Genomic DNA, 23,441 nt, shown 5'->3' on the forward strand with positions numbered 1-23,441 from the left:
TTGCAGATTAAATACTACACAGATGCTTCCAGAAAGAAAAACAAAACAAAACCAAAAAGACATTTTTGCATTTCGATATAATAAAACAAATGGTCAAGTTTACAATGAAAGTAAGTTTAGGCACTGACAAGGCATCACTCTCAAAAATGACAGTCTTGAGAATAAGAAGGCCACGATATATAAATGTTCAACAACTTTTTATCTTTATCAAGAATTTATATTATGTTTCCATTACACTTTAGGAAAACCTAAGTTCAGTATCGCCCTTACGGTGAAATGCTATTACTCCGAAATCATATCCATTGTGGACACTGAGAAAATTACACAGGTTATAACACCATTTTTTCCCTACATACATAATTCAAACCATCATTTAAAAACAACAACCAAAAAAACAAAAAATGGGTTGAGACGTACACCTTGAAATGACAATATGAATCAACTAAACTCACAGTAAGCCAGTCTGATGGAGACGTGAGAGTGTGTACATTTGAATATTACATTCAAACAGGTTGCATTATGTGCATTGGCGAGACTGAAATGATGGTGAACGCTGCTTACGCACTGCACCTTTGCCTATGAACACTTCTATAGACGTACGGTTCCCTGAAATCGGGAAACTATCACGAGGATTTAAACCTCGCCGCGCCCCAAACCTTCATTATCAATTCTCTCTATCATTTCTTCGTTAGCATTGTGCTATCAGGGGGCGTCTGGGATAAAAGTAACAATGGGTCGCCTCACCCAAACCTTACGTTTGTGAAAATATACGCAGGGTTTTTCTTGAAATCGTACGACTCGTCTCCTAGCGTTCACTTGCGCTATAGACTCTAAACTTCAAACTAATACGTTTTTGTTATTTAGAAATCTACAATGTATAGACTAACAAAAATATATATATTTATATATATTCTTACTTTTTTTTTTTTTCTTCCTCAAATTGAAATAATATCCATTACATATGTGTGAGGTTGTCATGTGTACGTTTTCAGACGTTTGGCAACAATGAATCGATGCAAGCGAGTGATGAACATGTTCTGGCGAGAAAAAAAAAAATTTAAATAAAGAAGTGAAATATCAACTTGGCAATTTCGTGCATGGGAACGCAATGGAATCCAAGCAATTGTTGTCATGGTAACAGAAGCTCACGTTCCTTTATGATGTGCTTTCTTCCGATTGGCTTAAATAGTCAATGGCATCGTGAGAGCTGATGATGCGTGATGTTTCCAAAAAGATGAAACAGTCTGGAGAGCTGCGATGGCCCGTGTACTTTTCCCCCTTTCCAAAAGAGCCCTGGCCCACAGAGCAGAGGCATGCTGGGATACACCTTCCTCAAAAGCACCACAGGTTCGCCCCACTTCTCATGGGGTTTGGTTACACAACGCATGTAAGACTGTACCTTTCAGTAGGGAATGACAAAAACAAATTCCTCCTATACAACCAACTCCCAAACTTTTTTTGTTCCACACAAGCAAGCAGTTTGCGTCTTATATAAAACGTAACAATTAGGCACAAATCCATGATTAAACTGACATCTGTCTCGTCTCTCATTTAAAACTCTCTTTCTGCAGTGAAAAAACAAACAAAAACGTCAGTTGTGGTCAGAACATGTCTATTCCTACGATCCATTGTTTTAAGGAAGCAGAAAAATACAAAATGAGTTGAGAAAGAGTTTTTCACATTTGTGCTGGTAATTGCAGTCTAGAGTGATCACGGACAAAATCTGCTGTGTCAGTTTTGGTGGGTCGATTCGTGTGTCCAAAAAGGTTTGGAGGGTGCATCTCTGATTCCGAGACACTATATGCACCCAGAGAGGATGAGAACGGTGGAAGAGATTCAAGGTCACTTCTTCCAGGAGCCCCAAGAAATTTCACTGGTTCTAAGGAGAGAAAACAGATTTCTATCAGAGTTGTTAACTCAAACGATAAAATATCAATAAGTAATTGAAATGAAGCTACTTTAAAATAAAAGTAATACTTTACAGTAATTACTTCATGCTGGTTAATGCATTAACTAACATTAATTAACAATGAATCTTTAACGTTAGTGAATAAATGCAGCTGTTCATTGTTTATGTCATCTTAAGCTAATTAGATATTAACAGACACAACTATTGATCTTTATGTATTAGTAAATGTAGAAATTAACAATAACTCCTTTAGAAGTATTTCTCAATGTTAATGTAGTTGACTAATATAAACAAATGTTGCCAAAATAAAATATACGTATTAGATGAAAAACTTGGTCTTGCATTGGAAATTAACTGAAATAAGTTTTAAGATGAAGTACTAAAATTAAAATTAAAATTACAATTAAAACAATTAAAAATGAATTAAAGCTACATAGAAATACAATAAAACTACAAAAAAAATGACAAAGTGCCTAACACAATTACTAAAATAAAGCTGAAAATAGGCTATAACTGAAAATACAAAGAAAAAGGCTAATTTAAAATATGATTAAATACTATAATATCACATATACACTACTAAAATAACTAATTAGAGGAAAATTATTTTAATGCCATGGCTGATAAATGGCAGATATTTAAATTCTACACCATTCTGTCAAAATAAATGACAAAAGGCATTACAACATTACATTAAAAAAATGATTTTATTTTTGACATTTGCTTAAGACTATTTTTAACAGTGCTATTAAAATAAGTGTTAATCGACACAGTAGTGATAACATGCAGCTCTAATTTTTGGTGTTTAACCATTGTATACTATTAAATGTATTAACAATAGTGAAAAAATCCAACTAGTGACCAAAAAGCGTTTGCATAACCTGGATTACACAAAGTGAGGCAATGTTTAAATGGACATTAACATACCACATGATCACATGCGTCCATCTCCTCCCAGTCCTGGATGCGGTCCGGACAGCTGCATTTGAGTGTCTCCAACCACCCCGGACACTTTCTCCTCTTCACGTCGCTTCAGACATGCCGCTTTTGGGTTCAGGTTGCGTTCTAAAACAAAATGAAAGTAAAAGCACAAAATCAGGGATTGATTCACCTAAAGGGAAGTCCAATACTGAATTTTAGAAAAGGTTAACTGTTCATTTATCATAAAGCATTTCATTGATGTTTGCAAGGCCAAGTGAACAGATATCAATCAATATTGTTATAAATGAAAATATTTCAATAAGTCCCAACATATTATTTCCCCATGATTATTTAGTATTACTCCAAAAGTTTCTAATTATACAAGTAAATGCTGTTTTATGTCAGTATTAAAGGGTTAGTTCACCCAAAAATGAAAATTCTGTCATTAATTACTCACCCTCATTTCGTTCCAAAACTGTAAGACCTTTGTTCATCTTCAGAACACAAATTAAAATATCTTTGATACATTCTGAGAGCTCTCTGACCCTCCCATAGACAGCAAGGATCCTTACACGATCAAGGCTCAGAAACATAGCAAGGAGATCGTTAAAATAATCCATGTGACATCAGTGATTCAACTGTAATTTTACAAAGCTACGAGAACACTTTTTGTGCACAAAGAAAACAATGATAATGACTTTATTCAACAATTCGTCTCCTCCGCATCACCCTATAGCGCCTTTTAGGAGAGTATCACTTACGTAAACAACATATGCAATGGATGTATGCAGATACTTTGTTTACGTTCAGATCAAAGCGTAAACAACATAAACAGCGTATGTGCATACAGTGTTGCTGACAGAACAGCATAAGTTGTTTACATATGTGATACTCTCCAAAACGGCACTATAGTGCAAAGCAGACGAAACGAATAATAAAATAAAAACATAATCTTTTCCCACAAAAAAAAAAAAATGTTCTCGTAGCTTCGTACCATTATTATGGTTGAACCCCCGATGTCACATGGATTATTTTAACTGAGGCTTGATTGTGTTAGGATCCTTGCTGTCTATGAAGGGTCAGAAAGCTCTCGGAATTCATCAAAAATATTTTAATTTGTGTTCAGAAGAATAACGAAGGTCTTACAGGTTTGGAACGAAATGAAGGCGAGTAATTAATGACAAAACTTTAATTTTTTGGGTGAACTATCCCTTTAAGGAAGAAAACACATACCGCGGACTTGCTGCTCCAGGTTTAGTATCACGTTGACTGCCTGGTGCAGGATGAGCAGTTTGGTCTGGGGTTTATCGTTGCTCAGGTGCAGCTGGCACATGCGGCCAAGCTCTTTGAAGGCCTCATTGATGTCACGCACGCGAAGTCGCTCTCGTGCGTTGTTCGCCACTCGCCGCTCTTTCTCCCGCTCGACCTTTAACTCTGGCGGCAAATCCTCATCATCTTCATTGTCTTGACTGTGAAGAGATAATAATATATATAACATTTAAATTCAATTTTTTTTAATTGTACAATGAATTGAAAATGTACTTTATTTTAGTAAAAAATTAAATAAAAAATAACATTTTCTATGTTAACATGGCTTTGTAGTCCACGTACCTGCTGAAGTATATTAAGTGTAAAGTTGTGTTCATAAATCTCTTAAATATAGTACTAGTCAAAAGTTTGGACACACCTGACAAATCTTCTCATGCTAAATAGGTTTTACATCTGAAGGTTTATGCATAACTGTGTGAAATTACTTTAAATATTTTGCGTCTAAATACAGTACCATTCAAAAGTTTGGGGTGGATAAAAAGATTCCATGATCCTCCAGAAATCATTCTAATATGCTAATTTGCTGCTTATTATTATCAACGTTGAAAACAATTGTGCTACATATATTTTATTTTGCTTATTTATTTTTGCTTGAGTTGGACTATACAGTGTCCAGAATACATGCAAACTCCTTCAAGGCGGTTAAGCATCCCATAGTCCATTAGTGTTATATCAAAGTTTTGCTGACTTTTTTCATTTTCACCATTTCATGACAAAGAATGAGTATTTGTGTCCAAACGTTTTACTGGTGTAGTATAAAAACATAAATTTTAACCCAATTTTAGATCAGGAGATGAATGAAAGAATACAAACATATAAAAAAGACAAAAATACAAATGTTCATTATATGCTGCTTTACAGCCAATCGTGCACTGAAAAACAGACAACTCTAGTTTATACTCATAAAAAGTCCTATATAGGTCAGAGTACCACCTGTGTAAAAATCATCTTAGTGTTTTAATGGCTTTGAATTGATTTTGTGCACAATAACACACAGACATTTAAAGTTTAAAAGCATTAAAAGCGATCAAGTGTGCATCCGGAGTCTTTCACAAACATGCACTCTATGGTGGGAGATAGACTTACTCTTCTCCCTGGTCTGATAGACCTGAAAGGACTTGATGGGTAAACACCTCCTTTCTGAAAACAATGTGAGAGTTTGGGAAGGGGGGGGTGGAGAACACTATAAAACATGGTATTTTGGGTGTTGGGGAAGCCCAAACACTTTTAAATCAGGCCTGGCCTGATGTGAAGAAACATTCGAACAAACACAGAAACTTAATAGACATTTGTTGTAGGCAATCAAATTAAGACAATGCAGATTTGCTTTAAACCATCACGTGGTTGAGTGTTTATGGTTTAAAAATCATTCAGCCATTAGTTTAGAGCAATGCTTAAAAAAGTGCTCTTGTACCTTGTTCTGGTGCGAGACGATTTACTTTCCTTCTTCTCTTCCTCAGACTTATCTGCCACAGAGGAGTTCTCATCTTCCTCCTTGTCTTCCCTCTTAATATCAGACTTGTTTGACGAATGCGTGGCGTGGGCCAAGCCTCCGGGCAAACCTGAAGCCAAAGACAGGAAATCGTTAAATGCATCCCGCTGAAACTCACACGCAACTCTCAGCATTTGCATCTGTTGTTTACATGTTCGGTTGGTTCAAAAAGAGAAATTGAAACTTCGACTCACTGCTAAAACCCTCTGGTGCTCCTCCAGGCTGTGGGGTGCTTGAAGCATGACTGGACTGCAACAGGGTGCTGCTGGGAGGAAGGCAGGCATGGTCATCATGATGGCTTCCAGCCTGCAGACAAATGCGACAAGGGACAGTAATTAGCACATATCAATACCCACAGGTGCATTACTATTGTTTTGTGTTACACAATACCACAAACAGCTATAAACTAGAGACATGCAATCAGTGTTTGTAAAGCTAGTTTGAAACTGTAGTTACATGATGTTCCAAACCCGTAAGACCTTCGTTCATCTTCTGAACACAAATAGAGATATTTTTGATGAAATCTGAGGGCTTTCTGACCCTGCATAGACAGCAACGCAACTGACACGTTCAAGGCCCAGAAAGATAGTAAAGACATACTTAAAATAGTCCATGTGATATCAGTGGTTTAACAGCAATTTTATGAAGCTACGAGAATACATTTGTGCGCAAAGAAAAAAAAAAAACGACTTTATTCAACAATTTCTTCTCTTCTCTGTCAGTCATCACGCATTCATGAGAGGAGGAGCCTCTTTAATTAAATCAACGAACTGCCTAAATCAACTAATTCAGTAAAAACATGATGCCTTAGATGCAATTTTATGCTATCCATATGTTGGGATCATACATAAGTGCCTACACTAACCATGGTAGGATGTCTGTTGCTCAGGGGCAGTCCTGGGTTGGAGTAGGTCTGAGGGAGAACCCCCATAGATCCACTGGATGTGGAGACGGCACCCAGTAGGCCATGCACATCAGCATGGGCTCCAGGAATTCCCGGGGCCTGACCCACCGCATGACTTCGCAGCACATGAATGGCCTCCTCCAGCCGGTCTTCCATTTTGTTCTGCTGTGGAGGAAAATTATTAATATTTACCTTAAAGTATACATAAGTATTTAATACAATTTATCAATATATATATATGTATATATATATATATCACAATACATTTTATTTAATGTTTTTAAGTAAAGCATTTAAAAAAAATACAATCTAAAAACTAAAAATGTTGTCATTGCTAAATGTGTTTTTACATAAGTGTTGTTATTGTTAAGTAAAACTAAAGCTATTAAAGTCATTGTTGTTAGTTGAAAAAGTTGGGGGAAAAATTGAGCTTAAACGAAAATTAGAAATGTTGCACTGGCAACTCACAGAAATAAAAAAAAAAGTACTAAAATTACTAAAACTGAAAAAACAAATCAATTTAAGCTAAACAAAATTAAAATGATAAAAAATAAAAGAGCAAATGTAGAAAAACAACAGTTTGTACATTTGTCTAATCAAAGAGTAAACTTGAGGCATTAACATTGGGGAATGTTCAAAACAGAACTTTATAAACCTACCAGTGCATGTAGTCCACCCTCATAGTTAGGAGACAGAGCAGTCTGGCCAGAAGCTCTCGACCACTGTGCTGCACCTGCTGAAGAGAACATGATATATAGACTGAGTGTGAAACATCTGAATGCTGGTATGCCACTACGACAGCAGATGGCGCTCTAGAGCTTCACATTCACACCTTGACCTACACAAAGCCCATCAATCTAAAGAGAATGATTTATGATTCTTCAGGCTTCTTCCTCTGCGTACATGTTTTTGTCTTGGTATCTTTCAACACAAACTTTTCTGATGCACCAGATCAAGGTTTGATGGAATAAGACGGTGCATCTGCCTTACTTGCAATGCCCTGAGGGGAGCCCACAGGAGTGGAAGGAGTGGAGGAGAAGTTGTTGCCATTGTGGTCCGAAGGATAGATCTGTCAATCAAAAACACGACTAAATGTGAAGCACTGCACTCCTTCAACTATGGCTAATAATAATCCATACCCAAAGGATCACTGAAAGTCTGAATAATGCTATCTATCTTTGACTTCACATGGCCAAATGCTCTTTCATGGTGATTAATGAAAGCTCACTCACCGAAGCAAGAGCTTTTCCGATCTCATCACCTGAGCTGCCTGCGACTGAACCTCTGCTTGCTGTGGTAGAGAACAGGAGTACTTATTAACTCCATTCATTACATCAATGTCACAACTATTCAAGTGATCCATAATTTGCTATCTGCTAAAAATGTCCATTCAAAGTCTGAATGAAAGATTGAAGGCCATTTCCTCTAAATTACAGTTCGAGTTCAGACTAGTCCAAGGCCAAAAATGATTTCACAAGAAGAATCAACTTCAAGATCCAATCTGAACTCAATTACAAGCTCATTTCACAACCTAGAGGACATTAAATTCAAATGACGAAGGTAATTTACCCAAAATGCTGTCTGATCCATTCATGGAGGATGTGTGGCTATAGGCTGCGGAGCCCGAATGGAAACCATTCACGTCCGCTCCATGCAAGGGATAGTTCTGTGGAGATAAACAGTTATTGGAACTTCCGAATTGAGTCACAATTTAAGCCCTTCTCCAAACCTTTCAGGAGACATACCATTCTGTCTTGTGGGTTTATCGCAGAGAAAGATCCTGGCTGACTGATGTGTTGCGAATTCCCCAGCACAGCCGTATATCCCGACTGACCTATGGATCCAGAGGGGGCCCAGGGGTCCGAAGAGGAGTGTAGGCCCTCTGCGAACACAAAGGCAGATGGGAAGGACATGCTACTAATTTCAAATCAAACAAACTGGACGTCTATTATAATCCAAAAAAACACAAGACAACTTCCAAGACACTAATAACAAATCTGCAAAACAAAACTATTGCTTAGTCTGTTTGCAAACATGTCTACATGAACAAGTTATGTACACAATAATATTAGAATTTATGGCTTGGGGAGATAAGGAAAAGACCATTTTATTTCCCCATGTACACACCTTGCATGTAAAAAGATCCTGGGTACACAGAACCAGGTTTGGAGCCTGGGTAGGCCGCACCATCACGGATATAGTCATCACCAGAGGTGGCAGCATAAACCTGCGTTTACAAACAAGGACATAAAGAAACATGGCGTTCACAGTAACAGGCTTCATATGGACAAAATATCCATAGTGAATTGCTTGCACTTGAATGCACAACTGATATGGAGCCCATGAAGCTGGCAAGCGCATCATGATTTTCGGTACAAATGACGTGGACGAGTGTTTCCATAGTGCCCCCTCAGATAAAGTGGCAGGGACAGAGAACAGAGCATGCTGGGAAATTCGCCACAGCCATCTCATGGCACAGTCGGCGCTTCCTCTCACACTCCCATGAGCCAAAAAGGACAGGGAGGACAGCTACAGGGAGCACCATCACAAAGAGTGAGTCCAAATCAAGCTAAGCACACTGGGTAATGACATATTCCATAACATGGAAATGGAAAAAAAAAGCTATGTTTTGTTTATAGTAGTCACAATAAAATTATCTGGAACCGATAAACGGAACCGAATGATGATCGGAAATTCATCTGAATTCAGGAGCCCCGAGGCATATCTCCATACAGCGTATTCCCCAACATGCATGTCTTAACACGTATGATTTGTATGTTTGTCTGTATGCGTGCATACATGAGCGAGTGTTTGGGAGGGAGGGGGGCGCCGGCAGGCGGGTGGGTCTCGGGCCAGCGGAGAATACAAATCCAGCAAAGCAATATTTCTCTTTTGCCTGTAATTTGATTTAACAGGGAGAAGTGGGATGGGAATGGAGAGATGCACTTCTAATTACAGAGCCATCTGCCTACTCCTGGAGCCTGTCCAACTCCACAGGCAGCTGGGCTGAAGAGAGGAGGGGTGAGAACAGTGGGGGGAGAGGTCTTGCTGAAGAAGTGGTAGTAGTGGAGCAAAATAGACTGGTTGATTATGTAGAAACCACATAAAAGAACAAATAAGGGAGAAAAAAAAAAAACCCTGAAAATGGCCCTCTTCTCTCAAGTTCACCAGGAAACACATCCTCACAATGATTTGTTGATGCACTCGAGAAGATCAAGGCAAGCCCAGACAAGTTAAGTATCAATATCCTTTAGTGCCCAGCCAAAGGTGGATTTAAACTTCAGAATTTTTTAAATATCTGAAAAGCATGCTAAAGGTAGCAGGTGAGCATTAGCGCAATCATTAGTGTAATATAATGCTGTGACGGCACAAGAGGAAGTTATACTGAGCCGTAGAGTAGGATTCAGCAGGAGCTAGAACCCTAGCTCATCAGAAGCCATTAATCTGAGCTAAGACAAGCAAGAGAGAGAGAGAGAGAGAGAGAGAAGTGCAAGGGGACTCACAACTGGGTCACTTTGAAAGAGGGGGAGGATAAGGTCTAGCATTGGCGAATCTGAAGGATCACATTCAGGGAGGGGCTTTAGAGGGCAAAGTGTTGAGCTTATGTGGATTTAGATCAAGAAACAATGGTTACTCTTCCCAAGAATCGAAAAAAGGGGTATGGCTTCTTGCATGTTTGTTCAAGTTAACGCCGATTTGCAATGGTCAAAGGTTCAGAAGTATTATTGACCTTAGTCATGGTAGACATATTTTGATGCAAATGAAAATACATACCCTGTTCAATCAAAAGTCTGTCATCTGGAATGTTTATGGAAGAATGGGCCTTACATTTTTATCCGTTAATCATTTGACACAACGGTACAATCTCTGTGGACTCTTACATCTACTCCTCACAACAATGTTCTTGTTTGTTCACGTGGTCACACTTTAATTGAACGACCAGTTCTCGCCAGTAACAAACCATTAACTACAACTTTTGCCTCAATAAATACTACCAATCATCATGTAACCAAAGTGAAAAGAAAAAAAGTGACGTGACATTCAGCCAAGTATGGTGACCCATACTCAGAATTAGTGCTCTGCATTTAACCCATACGAAGTGCACACACACAGAGCAGTGAACACACACACACACTGTGAACACACACCCGGAGCAGTGGGCAGCCATTTTATGCTGCGGCGCCCGGGAAGCAGTTTGGGGGTTCGATGCCTTGCTCAAGGGCACCTAAGTCATGGTATTGAAGGTGGAGAGAGAACTGTACATGCACTCCCCCCACCCACAACTCCTGCCGGCCCGAGACTCGAACTCACAACCCTTCGATTGGGAGTCCGACTCTCTAACTATAGGTACTGGGTATAATTAATGCTGTATAATAGTTAGCAAGGTAGTTGTTAAGTTTAGGTACTGGGTAGGATTAGGGCTGTATAATATGGTTTTGCAGAATATGTGCTTTATAAGTACTAATAAACAGCCAATATGTCAATGAAAGGGATGCTAATAAGCAACTAAGTAATAGTGAGAATTGGTCCCTATACTAAAGTGTTACCGTTCACGTCATATTAAAAATGTTTCTACTCTGAATGAGAACCATATCAGGGGTGTCCAATCCTACTTCGGCACCTTTGTGCAGAATTTATCACTAAAAACTTCCAGGCAGATGTGTTGGAGCTAAACATTTGGGCTAATGTCAAACCATTTCAGATGCCACAAATGCTTGAACTCAAAATTCTGGAAGTTCCTGTAATAGCCACTACATCATGTTTATGCAATTACGATTTTCTAAAGGGCAGGACTTTGCTGACTTAACAGCTGTGTAATTCCTCACAATTCGGATCATTAAAATGAGGTTGTAATGAAATACTTTTAGTGGGAAACATGTAAGAAAATTTCAGAAAGGTTACTCACTGAAGATGGAAGTCCTGGCGGTTTCCTGATCTTTTTTGGTTGGGTATCTGTGAAAGAGATCAAAGCATACACAAAGGTACTCTTTCATTCCATACCGACTGACCTTATGCAAGTCTAGAAAATGTTGTAAGTTATTTACCCATGCTTCCATCTGAGGGGCGTCTCCGGGGGTTGTTGGGGTATGATTGGTAAAACTGTGAGCCAGACTTCAGTCCGGATGGAGACATGGCATCTGCAGAAGGCATGGCGATGTCTGAGGGCAGGAACCCTGGCTTTAGGGAACAACAAGATGGCAGATTTAAGCACTTTAAGTGACTAAAGCACTTTTAAGTGTTGCTCGAGAATTGATTCAACTTACCTGGCCCCCAAAGGAAGAGTAAGGACCCCTTTCATTCTTGCCTGCAAATACATATGAAATTGGAGTGAACCAATCTCACTCAGCACTTTAAATAAAGTGCATATGTCACAATTATTGGAAGAAATGGAAGTCAATGCCACAACATGGAGGTTGAGTGAATGCTCTTGGTGAGGCCAAGAGGACATCAACTACCCTGAGCAACTTCCAAGCAACCCATGGGGCAGTTTCTACATTGAGATAAACCAACCAGAAGTTGGTAAAGCTCACTCACCACTAATTCCTGTGCCAAGGAATGGGGAAGATAGTCCATCATGTTCGTTGAAGTGTGAGCCCTCTCCATAGCTCTGGAAAAACCCAAGACAGAAGCAGGTCAAAACAATAAAACATGTCCCAACAACACCTTTAGATGAGAAAAAAGTCATTGGGTCTACCTGTACCTGGTTAAAAGGAGGACTGTTCTGCTCTCCAGCCGCCCAGGGACTACTGCGTTCTTCCATACCTACAAAGTAATTGATCACAAACTCTCAGACCAATACTGCAATTTTGGCATGCACTAAACCATTACATCAAGATCCTTTTTAATTCTCCTTTCATGGATTAAGGCCATTGGACGTTTGGTGGCTGGTTCTGTGCTTGTCAGACAGCCTCTGGATCTCATCCAAAACCATCACACCACACTAATATCCATGTCATTCAGCAAGCCTCGACATCACTGACCATAAAGGGAGCATTCATTCAGTCACTGGATCTCATTAAGACAAGTTGGGGGGGGAGGAATATCACGGCAAGCAGAACAAAAACAGGCTGATCAAAGAATTGCGAAATTAGCATCATTGTACATTTGGGAGTGGAGACCCATAGGGACAACACAGGTCTCAGTACAAGACATACAGGATACAGAGTGTTAAAAGGTTCTCCTCATAGCCATCAATATGCTTTATATGTATAAAAATGGATATTCGAAAACACTGCGGCAACATTTCAAAGTGTACTGGAGCAGAAATTCCTCATAAAGCATTCCCCTCTGCCTCCTGTCTTATGCCTTAATGCAAAGCTCTCCAAAGACACATGGCTTAATTGCATGCTGATTTGCATAATTGTGCATATTAATGCAGTTGGTTTATGAATATTCATATTCTCCTTTTGATTTTTTTTTTTTTTTTTAGGTCTAATTAAAAATGTGTGAGAGAAGAGGGGGTCTCAGCCAGAGCGGCCACTGAAGGCTGAGCATGAGTGATGAAGCTAACAAAGCAGAGCAAATAGCGACATCCACACTGACAGCCGTGATCTATGGAGCCCACGCAGGCAGCATGGGAAATGAAGTGGGTGAAAGAATCTCCCTGGCATAATCATCTTATGTGGGGAAAACAAAGAGGCAGAGATACAGATTCAGATGCAGAAGAACCATACAAGATGTTTAACATGGCGAATGGTTTTGGATTGGATTTGTCAGACTGTTACAAATTAATTACCACATTAGCAAACTAAACTGGTGATTTTTCCGGGCAAATATAATTTTTTTTTTTTTTTTTTTTGAGGATATAATGTGTTTTATATTTTGAGTCATTGGCCACTTATTTGCTGGAAGCATCAAAATGCAATTCTACAAAGACAAATCTGACATTCAGTCAAGCAGGAACTGATTCCATTTCCTGTGTTGAGGAAAGATAATTTCCTTTATACACTCCTTCAAATACATCAGCTGCACAGCATGCAGTTATTCAAGTTCAGATCGCAGCAGATATCAAAAGTGAAGCAATAATGGCTTGAGGTGTCAACCCTGTGTGGACACCTCGGCAATTGATTCAGCATTGGCAAGTAATTTTTTTTTTTGTTTACTCGTCAGACTGAAATACTGTACTATATTATACCATACTATACTATATATATATGCATTTATAAAGCTGTGCCATTTTACAAACATATCTATATCTATATTTATAAAATGTTTGTAAAATGGCACAGCTTTTTAAATATCTGTAAGTACATTCTAAACATCAGTCAGTCAAGCATTATAATATGATAATAAAGTATTATTTAATAATCTCCATTATTTTGACAGGAAAATACAACAAAGAATATCATTTACATGTAGTGCATCAATTCAGTATGTTATGTAAGACTATTCATATACTTTGCGCGAGTGAGAGAAAGTGATGGCGAGTCGTGTGCCTTCACACTAGAGTTAACGGTACGCCAAATACACAAGTGCACTGCGGATCCACTGAGATTAACTGAAAAATAGTACAGATCGCTTGACGGAGAGTGGAACACTGAAGCGCTCAGTCAATGGCGAAAATACATCCGTGCTAAACTAAAACTCAGCCTCCAACTCACACACTGGCAAGTAAAATCTAAGAATTTATTAGCCATTGGCTAATATTAGACATCATTTAGTCGCCCAGAGTGAAGATTTAAGCTGTGTCCGAAATCACTCACTTGTTCACTCATTCACTAATCCCTATATAGTGTATGGCAGTTGAGTGCACTATATCATAAAGGAGTGAACAAAATGAAGTGAACGAATTCGGATGCTGATGTATAAACTGCTTGTCAGAGAGCTGAAGCTGTCTCAGAAACATCTCCACATATGTACATTTATATTATTTTAGAAAATAAAATGAATATCAATAACACTCACAATGACTTTATATTGCAATTATACAAACCTCCGCACCAGCTTTGTGGTTTCAACCATGGTATTATTAGGCCTAACTTGTTTTGTAATGCTTTATATGTTCATCATAATTAAATTAAAATACTGGCAACAAAAATAAACACATATTACACATAAATTTTATGTATATATTATTTTTAATGTCTTGAAACTCTCCTGAGCAGCGCTTTGCGCTCAAATAAGATGACAGTGATCGCAGAGCGCCCTCAGGCGACCGTTAGTTACATTAGGATGAATATGCCACATAGGTGATTAACGGATATTTTATAATCATCCACCAAATTATCATCACATCTCTATCATCTCATGTGTTAACAACACCACCTCAGTAAATTAGTAAAACATTAAACTGCCTAGTTGATGTTGATGCCTAAATATTTTTTTTTTAATTTAATAATGCATGAAATAACCATTAACGAAGAAATAATAAAGATTTAAATGGCATCTCTCATTCAAACTAACTCGTTCCCGCCCTCGCTTCCAGCTCTCAGTCCTCTCCGCATTGGATTATTGTAAATAGTGCTTCAGCGAGTGTACATCAGTTGTACACTCGAAATCAGAGAGGATTGTGGGTAAAAAGTAGTGAACGAATGTAGTGAATGAATTCGGACAGCACTACAAAACGGCCGACACCCGATATAGCGCACTATATTGTGGATAGGGAACTGTTTTGGACACAGCTTTAGTCGCATATGCGAGTGATTTACTCGCAATGTAGAGGGTTGGGTGTGTGTGTGAATGTGCTCGCATCTCAAGGATGTGACCAGGGGGGAAATGGGCTCTGTCCTGTCCTAATGCTGTCCTCAGTGGGTGACATGTTGGGCAGCTGTGGAGGTGAGTGAGAGGACGCCTGGTGAAGTCCTTCCATGCAAAAAATCCCACAAACACCATGACTATGCCCAAGGAGGGGGAGGAGATGATTAGCACCCTCCCGAACACTTTTGTCTTGAGGAACAGATGCACTTCTGAAGGCCACTGCTTCCTCTAAAGACGTCCTTACTTTGGGGATCTTCTGAATGAATAGCAGAGGACAGTCAGAAGTTTAACTCCTGAACAATGGTTTAAAATTGAAAAGCAATCCAGTCCATGCAAAGAAGTCAAGATCACAGCTTTTGTTAATTTGCAATACTTTTTATGATCTTCAAGGAATGTTCTAGGTTCAATAAATGTCAAGCTCTATCAACAGCATTTGTGACATGTTACCACAGAAAATAAAATGTCCTTTGTCCTTTAATTCTTTCAAAGCAAAATAAAATAGGAAAGGACAGGGCAATACAATAAGTAGAGACTAGTTGGATACATTGCAATAAGCTCGCATGTTCAAAAATATACACAGTACTGCCATAACCATGTAATGTCAAAACATTTTGTAACTTTGGGACAATTTGTGCAAAAGAAGGACTTTTTACACAGAGAAGATTTTAAACATACAAATTACACTGGTAACTAAAATTTATCTGGCTGGAACAGTGGTCTCAACACAAAACTGACAACTTTACAGAGCAGAAAAATACAGTTCAAGGATAAACACTAGCATTTTTTAAATCCTCAAAATACTTCTTTAAAAAAAAAAAACTAAGGGTCGACGTAAAATTATTTTTTGTGGTAATCCAGAACATGTTCACAACTATGCCGACAGAGCTTAGAATGTACTGAACCCGTAATTATGTTAGGAGTTTAAATAATTAACGCTGAGGAACTGTCACTTGGACCTTTGTTGTCATGTCATATACTGTTATACCGAGTCCACAGGGTGATACTTATACTGACTTATATAAATACCATAAACAACCAACAAACAACAGACATAACAAACAGTCTCACCCACCTTTCAGTCAGCTATCTCTCGCAAATAAAAATCTCAAACTGAGACATTATTAGCTTGGCCCTGCTATGTAATTGGCACTTTAGGACCGAGAGTGAAGCTGGTGATCTTTCACAGTGTTTCTTTTGCTGTTTTCATGCGGGCCTCCTGCGGGGTGGTGGGAGGTATGAGAGAGCTTTGTTTCAGAAAGGGTCCATTTCCTGTCAGTTGGCAGGGAGAGAAAGTGTTTTCTTGTGTGGGGGGAGGAGTGTTTTACGCGGTGGGGTGGGGGAATCATTTGGAGACTGTGAGGCCTTTATTTAAGTCTTTGTTCTCAGATTGTTCTTATTCAAGGCTAATGTTTGGAGTGTCGATTGGGAGACAGACACACAGACTGGAAAGACATGAAGAGAAACGCATGGAACACTCATGCCTTTGACAGCTTCTGAAACAATCTAAACTAGAGCAACACAAGCCAACAATGGTAGCAAAAACAACACTTTTGTGAGTGTGATGTGGAACTGGTTATAAAGTAGATGACAAACATACAAACAAAACAAAAGATGATGAGATGTTTTGGGCTGTTAAAATGCTCTGGACAAAAACGTGATTATAAACAGCAATCCAACCAAATCAATCACTCCTCTTGACCTAACAAAGTTTTTACGATGTACAAGTTTGTGCAATAGGCTCTTCAACTGAACAACCAGTTCAAAGAGATCCAAACTGCCCCGAGCTTTGACTCTGGATATACTACAGTGAATTCATAAAAGAGGGGGTTTAGGAAAACAAGAAGAAGCATGTCCGTTTCTTCTGTTGAGAGGAATGAGCACTTAGCAACTGGCCCAAACATCTCCACTGCTATAAAGAACACCTCTTTAAACTTATGAAATGCACTAATATGGCAAATTCAAGTAATATGTGACATTAAACAGGAAAAGGCATGCGTTTAGACTTACCTGAACCACTAAATTGACTGCTAGCAAGTGTGGTAGGCCTGTTCTTCCCATTAGCCACAGGGGGTGCAAACATCTAAGGCAGAAAAATAAGAAGCAGAACTCAAGTTTAAGCATAGTAGCATATCACGACAAACTCACATCAACACATCCACACATAAACATAATTTTCAACACAATCTATGATACACCAAACTTAGACTTCAAAAAAATCTAATTCAAAAGTTCAATTCAAATTTTGACGTAAATTTTGGCGGATATAACCCACTAAAATGGTTCAATCTGAAAGAAACCCTTTCTCACAAAGTAGTATGGCTCTTTGAAGATGCATCTTGTCTTGTACTACAAAGAAGTCAAGGTTTCACGGAAAGGGCTGAAGAGGCTCCGTTTACATGGATGGATGATGCCTCTTTGTTTTTGAAGTGCAAAGAGAAACCCGTAAGCAGCAACAGTGCTAGCCTTGCATGGTGCATGAGAGGGACTTTCTGGTGTGGTAGACATTTTTCACAATGTGAACCACCTTTTACACCACGAGAAAGAAGATATCAAATGCATAAGCTCCTGTAAATTAATTCTATATTATTTATAAAAAAAATAAAAGGCTGGAAAATGAATGCGATATGAGGGAGTAACTAAACCATTAACAATTTGTAATTAGATGTGAGATCATAATGCATTTGGTCTGGCACGTCTGATTATCAATGTATTGTCTTAATTGATTCACTGCTTCAGTAGATGGCAATTCTCCAATGCAATAAATTAAGCACGGTCGAGCCATTCAATGAATCAAGCGATTAACATTTTTATATTCGCTATTTTTTTAATGCCATTTAGGAAAGCATGACCGCCAAGAATAATCAAATTTTAACAACAGGTGAAATGAGAATAATAAATGGAAGGGTAAGGATAAGAGAGGACTGAGCGATGGTTATTGCTTTATCCTGGAGATGATTCAAATGGCAAACTGCACTTCTAAGGACCCAGTTGGAGACTGCACATGATTTACAGATTCATTATAATGTTTATAGCCACCAACAACACAGCAGGCATTGTGACGTGAGATTCGATCAGTCTGAAGTGCTATGAAGAAAAACGGCTATCCTCTGACTACAAGGTCAGATTTTGTTGAAGCGAATAAGGAATCATAAAGCGATTCTTTACGAGAGACAGTTTTTGTCTAGATCAGTAACAAAGACTCCATAGTCTCTTCCTTACTGCACTGAAATCCAACAGGTCACTGAGTTCCTTATCTGTTCCCACTGTAGCCATTCTCTGGTGAGCCTCGTTCATACCCCTCTGTCTTTAAAGCACCCTGCAGAAGAAAACCAGAGAGAGACACAGCTGGGGTGAGCTATCTAAAGACCAGATGAATGAGAAAAGCAGTGATGAAGTGCATGTCGAATAGTAAATAAAAGTGAGAGTGTATTGTACTCATAATATACACATCTCATAAGAGTACATTACCAGCATTTCCGTGTCTCAAATGAAAAATGGGACTAAATTTAATTAACTAACTACGTATTGCTTCAGGAGGCTGTATGAAATGCCAGTGCCAAGTCATTATCTGTGTCCAAGATTTTAATTTTAAATCTAAAACTTGCTTGATAATTAATTTGGCCGAGGACATCCTGTATGTTTTACACACTACAATTAGTCTTGTGTTACAATAAAATGGCCAAAAAAGCATAACAAGGTTTTATTTTGATTGTTTTCAAAGAGCCAGCTCTTCTATAATGTCTGTCAATCTTATTATTAATATTGTTGTGTTATGCAACCTCACCACAGCAAGGAAACTAAATGCGATCACAAGTCAATAAGTTTCCATGAAACCATGATATCAGCACATGGAACATGCAAATCAATGTTCTTGACTTATTGTACATCTCTATCCTGTGTATGATTTATAGTTATCTGGCCAGTTGATTTGCATGAAAGGAGACCATCAAACAATGGGGGGGGGGATTTAAACAACCTCCAAATGCAGTCAAATATTTTAAGTATCTCTTTTACTAAAATACAATGAAATTGTCAAATATTGATAAAAAAAAAATGTAACTTTTTCTCAGAAACATCTTAAGGGGTGCTGTGTGCTATTGCATGCCAACAGGTGGTGTGCTTTAGCAGTCTTGCTTATTAACCATTAGTTTCTCTTCAGCAGTCTGATTATAACACCATTACAAGCCAATAGCTAAAATAAAAGTGTTTTTACACCTTGCAAGTACATTTTATTCACACTGCTTTCTCAACTCGCAAACAAAAACAACTAAATGACAACATGTAGAAAGTGGCCCCTCGGTAAAAAGACAAGAAAGATAGTAACGGAGGGCCCCAAATTCCCCTCAAGTCTTTGCCAGCCAAAACAAATCCAAACCACAAGTAAAAATATATTTTACTCAGTATATATCAGCATATTTCCATGTAAAATGTGACAAACGTCTCAGATCTGAGAAACATGAATTGATTTTAACTGGTATGAACAGCCCTGGCTGAAGAATGGGGTGAAGGTCTTATATTAGGTTGGGAATCGAGAACCGGTTCTTTCAAAAAAAAAAAAAATTGATCCGAATTATTTATAACCTACAATTCATTTAGCAGATCCCTGTAATATGGCAGTATTTCCTATTATCAATTTAGTCCAATCCGATTCCTGAACAAGTGACTCTATGAGTCGATTCTTTTAAGTGAATCAAAAATAAAAATAAAAATAACATAAAATACAGCACCACCAGAGCCATTTGAATTTCGAACGAATGATTCTTATGAACCGGTTCTGTGCAGTGGATCGAAAACACTTATGAATCAGTTGGAGCTGTTAATGAATTAATCTAGCTCACTTACTGAACCCCAAGTTATTTATTTAGTTTTGTCTGATTTTAAGTTAACTAATAACTTACATAAGCATATTACTGACTCATATTATCGTATGACAACGTGCAAATAAGACAGGCCTAGCCTACACATCATGCTATGTTAAATAAATGATGAATGAAACAGGTTACCCACCTTTTTGTTTGTTTAATATTTGCATTAAAATTAGGGCCAGTTTTATGATGCATTTATGATAGCTCTGAAAGTCAGTAAAAAAATAAAAATAAACAAAACACCTATGCGAGAGATGTAGCTACATTTATTTATGATTTGTTACGTCGGTTCTGCTGAAATGTGGTGCGGTCGCATAATTTGCCAAGAAACTGCTTAGGGCTGTAAATGCAACAGTATTTTTTTTCCTGATATTATTATATCAACATCATTAAAATCGTCAAGATATCATTAAGAGAAAAACTGAAGCAGAATCCTTAAATTCCTAACGATTTCCATCCCTAACGGTGAAGGTTCCTATCACACACACCAATAAAGGGAAATGAGCAAGATGACACTAAAAACAAGGCAAAACACACATTTGAAACGTATTTCAAAGTTAAAAGATATGCTAAATTGTATCTTTAGTCCTGTGTCACTGCAGCCATCGGTGGTTAGTTGTAACAGAGCGCAACAGTGTTACCACTAACCACCAATTTGATGCATGCTACCCGAACTAAATCCACGTTAAGAATAAAAAAAAAACTCTATTTTAAACCCCATCTCAATTACTGAGTGTGCAAACACGTTTAAACTAGAGTTTAGTCACGTCCCTTTCTTTATGTAAGTAGGGCTAAGCTTCACCCAGACCTGAACAATGTCAATATTTATTCTCAGCTGTAAACTTATTGTATTCCGATAGCTTAACCATTTCGAAAACAAACAGGCCACATCCATCGCGAACACGTACTTTTGATAAGGACGGCGTTATTATCAATATTAAGCAGCCGTCGGGCCGATAATTCTCAATTATTCATGTGTCGTGAGATAAATGCAGAAGCTTGGCCGGGGATTAAGCAAAAAGTTAATAAAAGTACCGCGACAAAATGTCAACTTTTCCTCAAGAGACTCGCGATTTGATGAAAGCGGGTGGAGGGGGGGCGAGGAATTTCCTGCCAAAAAAAATATTAAACTAAGTACTGAATTAACCAAAGGTTTTTATGAAAAGCAAACCTGGATACAACACGCTACAACGCAGCGCTCAAGTTCAGTAGGAAATGATACATTTGAACAAGTCTACCAAATTAAAGTAACTTTCATCTATTAGTAATTTGTACATTAAACTTTCACTGACAGCTCCCTCAAACTCATACGCGCCCCACAAAACTAATCCTTACTTTGATAAAAGGACAAAGGAGTCATTTCTGTAAGGATTGAACTGGGTCAAACACCAACAAAACAAAACAGGACATCACACCACACCAACTAAGCAACAAAAAAAAAAAAAAAGAAAAAAAAAACTCTGCACCCCCCCCCCCCCCACTTTCATAAGCACACATCCCTAAAACTTGCTAAATGGAACTTCAATATTTATGTGACTCTCTGATGTAAATATATGAGACTGAAATGATTCAACTTACTAACCCAGGAAAACTCGACAAAAGGGCAAAAAGCATTACCTCTGATTATCAGTTGTTTTACATCCAGCAGTAAAAAAGAAAGGTTGAATCTCGTAGGGGGGGAAAAACCATAAAACTTGAAAGAATTTGAAGCACGGCGCATTGAAGGCTGATGGGCGCAACAATGTGTGTTATTCCTCCTTTGACATCCTCCTACAAAACAACAAAACAACAAATACATAAATACAGTCATGAAAAACAAATTCCTCCGAACCAAACGACTTCCTTTATGTTGTTACAATTGAGGTGAATTCATTCTCCTAGTAGACATCTTGACCACCTCCATCCACATTGTGAGCAGCAACAATGTATTCCTCCGCATGGAAAGAGGGGCCTCAAACGCTCGGGTGTCCAGTTTCATGTGCCCAGGGGAGTCAAGAGTTTTTTCGACAAGGTCTACCGATTAAAAAACACGGATTGGTCAGGACGCGCAGAACGGTTGTAAGTCGTTTGTCTGACAAGATTTTATAGGTGTAGTTTAAGGGGAAAAGAATTGATAATAGGGACTATAACATCCGGCGGAGGTTGACGGTAGAAAAGTAAGCGGCATTTATACAAGAGCAGCAAGAGATAAACCCGCATGCTAGTAGCCAATAGAAAGGCGACAGAAAGTGACAGGCAGTTGGGATGTCCAATAGTCACGCGTATATTCACTGCACACCCACCCCTTTCGTGACGAACACTGTGTGTTCAGTGGGGCTGACTGAAGGGGCTAGAGCACAGCCTGCGTGACATCATTTTATTAGTCTGGTTAACGCAGACGCCCGCGCGTTGTGTCGCTAATTTGGCTAAAAACGTTCGTAAAAGTGAATTACCAATTCATATTGAGGTCTTAGCGACTACTAGTTAGGCTAGTCTGTTACTAAATCTAATGTATAGATGATAAGTTCATACCTTTTATTCTCAAGGAAGACTTTGCTAAGGAAAGCTTTGAACATTATTGTTCTAAGAAGCCTTCAAACAGAAGTAGTGTTTACAAGCTTTGCATTTTAGTATCCAGTTAAACGGTTGATACTTAAATGTTTTTTGTTTGTTGTTTTTTTTTTTTTTGCCTCACGTGACTGTTAACAGTAATGAATTACATTTTTGCCCAAATATAATACAAAGTAATCATAGCATATATTAAATTTTACATTTAACATTCTTGAACAGTATTATTCAGTGGTTATATATATATATATATATAAAAAACATATATATATATATATATATATATATATATATATATATATATATATATATATATTATATATATATATATACAAAATATATATAATTTACACTACCAACTAACTCGGCAAAGTTATGTAAACCCGTAATCATTACACTACAACCACCCCATGCAAAATATAATCATTTATTTTTAAAATGTCTGTTTTTACAGAACTAAGCTGGTATTTGGAACCAAAAAAAGTCTACGTTGTTCATCACACCAAATACATTGCCCTACTGAGCATGTACTTCCAGTCACAAATCGTACCACAACCACATAATCGTTGCCGTCTCTCCCTGTGGCTGATTCATAGAGCTGGTCTAGTGAGGGGGGAGAGGAGCATGGGATCACAGAACACAGGGATCATAACAGAGCATGTAGTGGGGGGATGGGATGAGAGGCCATGCAGCATGGCCAGAAGAGGAGAGAAGGATGATGGCACGAAACAACAGATGAAGAGGTACAAGTCAATTGTAGATTTCATACCACACCAA

At 38.3% G+C, this 23,441-nt stretch overlaps 1 protein-coding gene across 7 annotated transcripts; it reads right to left on the bottom strand.

Moving 5' to 3' along the window:
- Positions 1-391: 391 nt before the first annotated feature.
- Positions 392-21,865, bottom strand: tcf3b (transcription factor 3b). Of its 7 annotated transcripts, none has more exons than XM_042749865.1 (21): positions 21,735-21,861; positions 18,472-18,568; positions 17,260-17,332; positions 12,257-12,318; positions 12,091-12,163; positions 11,820-11,860; positions 11,601-11,733; positions 11,462-11,508; positions 8,683-8,782; positions 8,301-8,437; positions 8,125-8,221; positions 7,788-7,846; positions 7,546-7,624; positions 7,215-7,288; positions 6,517-6,717; positions 5,846-5,957; positions 5,574-5,721; positions 5,246-5,299; positions 4,064-4,299; positions 2,837-2,974; positions 392-1,879 (listed from the first exon to the last, which is right to left on the bottom strand). In XM_042749865.1, exons 2-20 carry the CDS (start codon positions 18,544-18,546, stop codon positions 2,844-2,846), a joined length of 1,932 nt encoding a protein of 643 aa, XP_042605799.1. In that variant the 5' UTR covers positions 18,547-18,568; positions 21,735-21,861; the 3' UTR covers positions 392-1,879; positions 2,837-2,843. The 7 variants fall into 7 exon arrangements, with proteins under 7 accessions (XP_042605799.1, XP_018920070.2, XP_042605798.1 ...); XM_019064525.2 differs by having other exon boundaries at positions 6,517-6,720; XM_042749864.1 differs by having other exon boundaries at positions 7,215-7,291.
- Positions 21,866-23,441: the final 1,576 nt, after the last annotated feature.

Source organism: Cyprinus carpio, chromosome B22 (genome assembly GCF_018340385.1).
Source record: "Cyprinus carpio isolate SPL01 chromosome B22, ASM1834038v1, whole genome shotgun sequence".
In the NCBI taxonomy this organism is placed as follows: domain Eukaryota; kingdom Metazoa; phylum Chordata; class Actinopteri; order Cypriniformes; family Cyprinidae; genus Cyprinus; species Cyprinus carpio.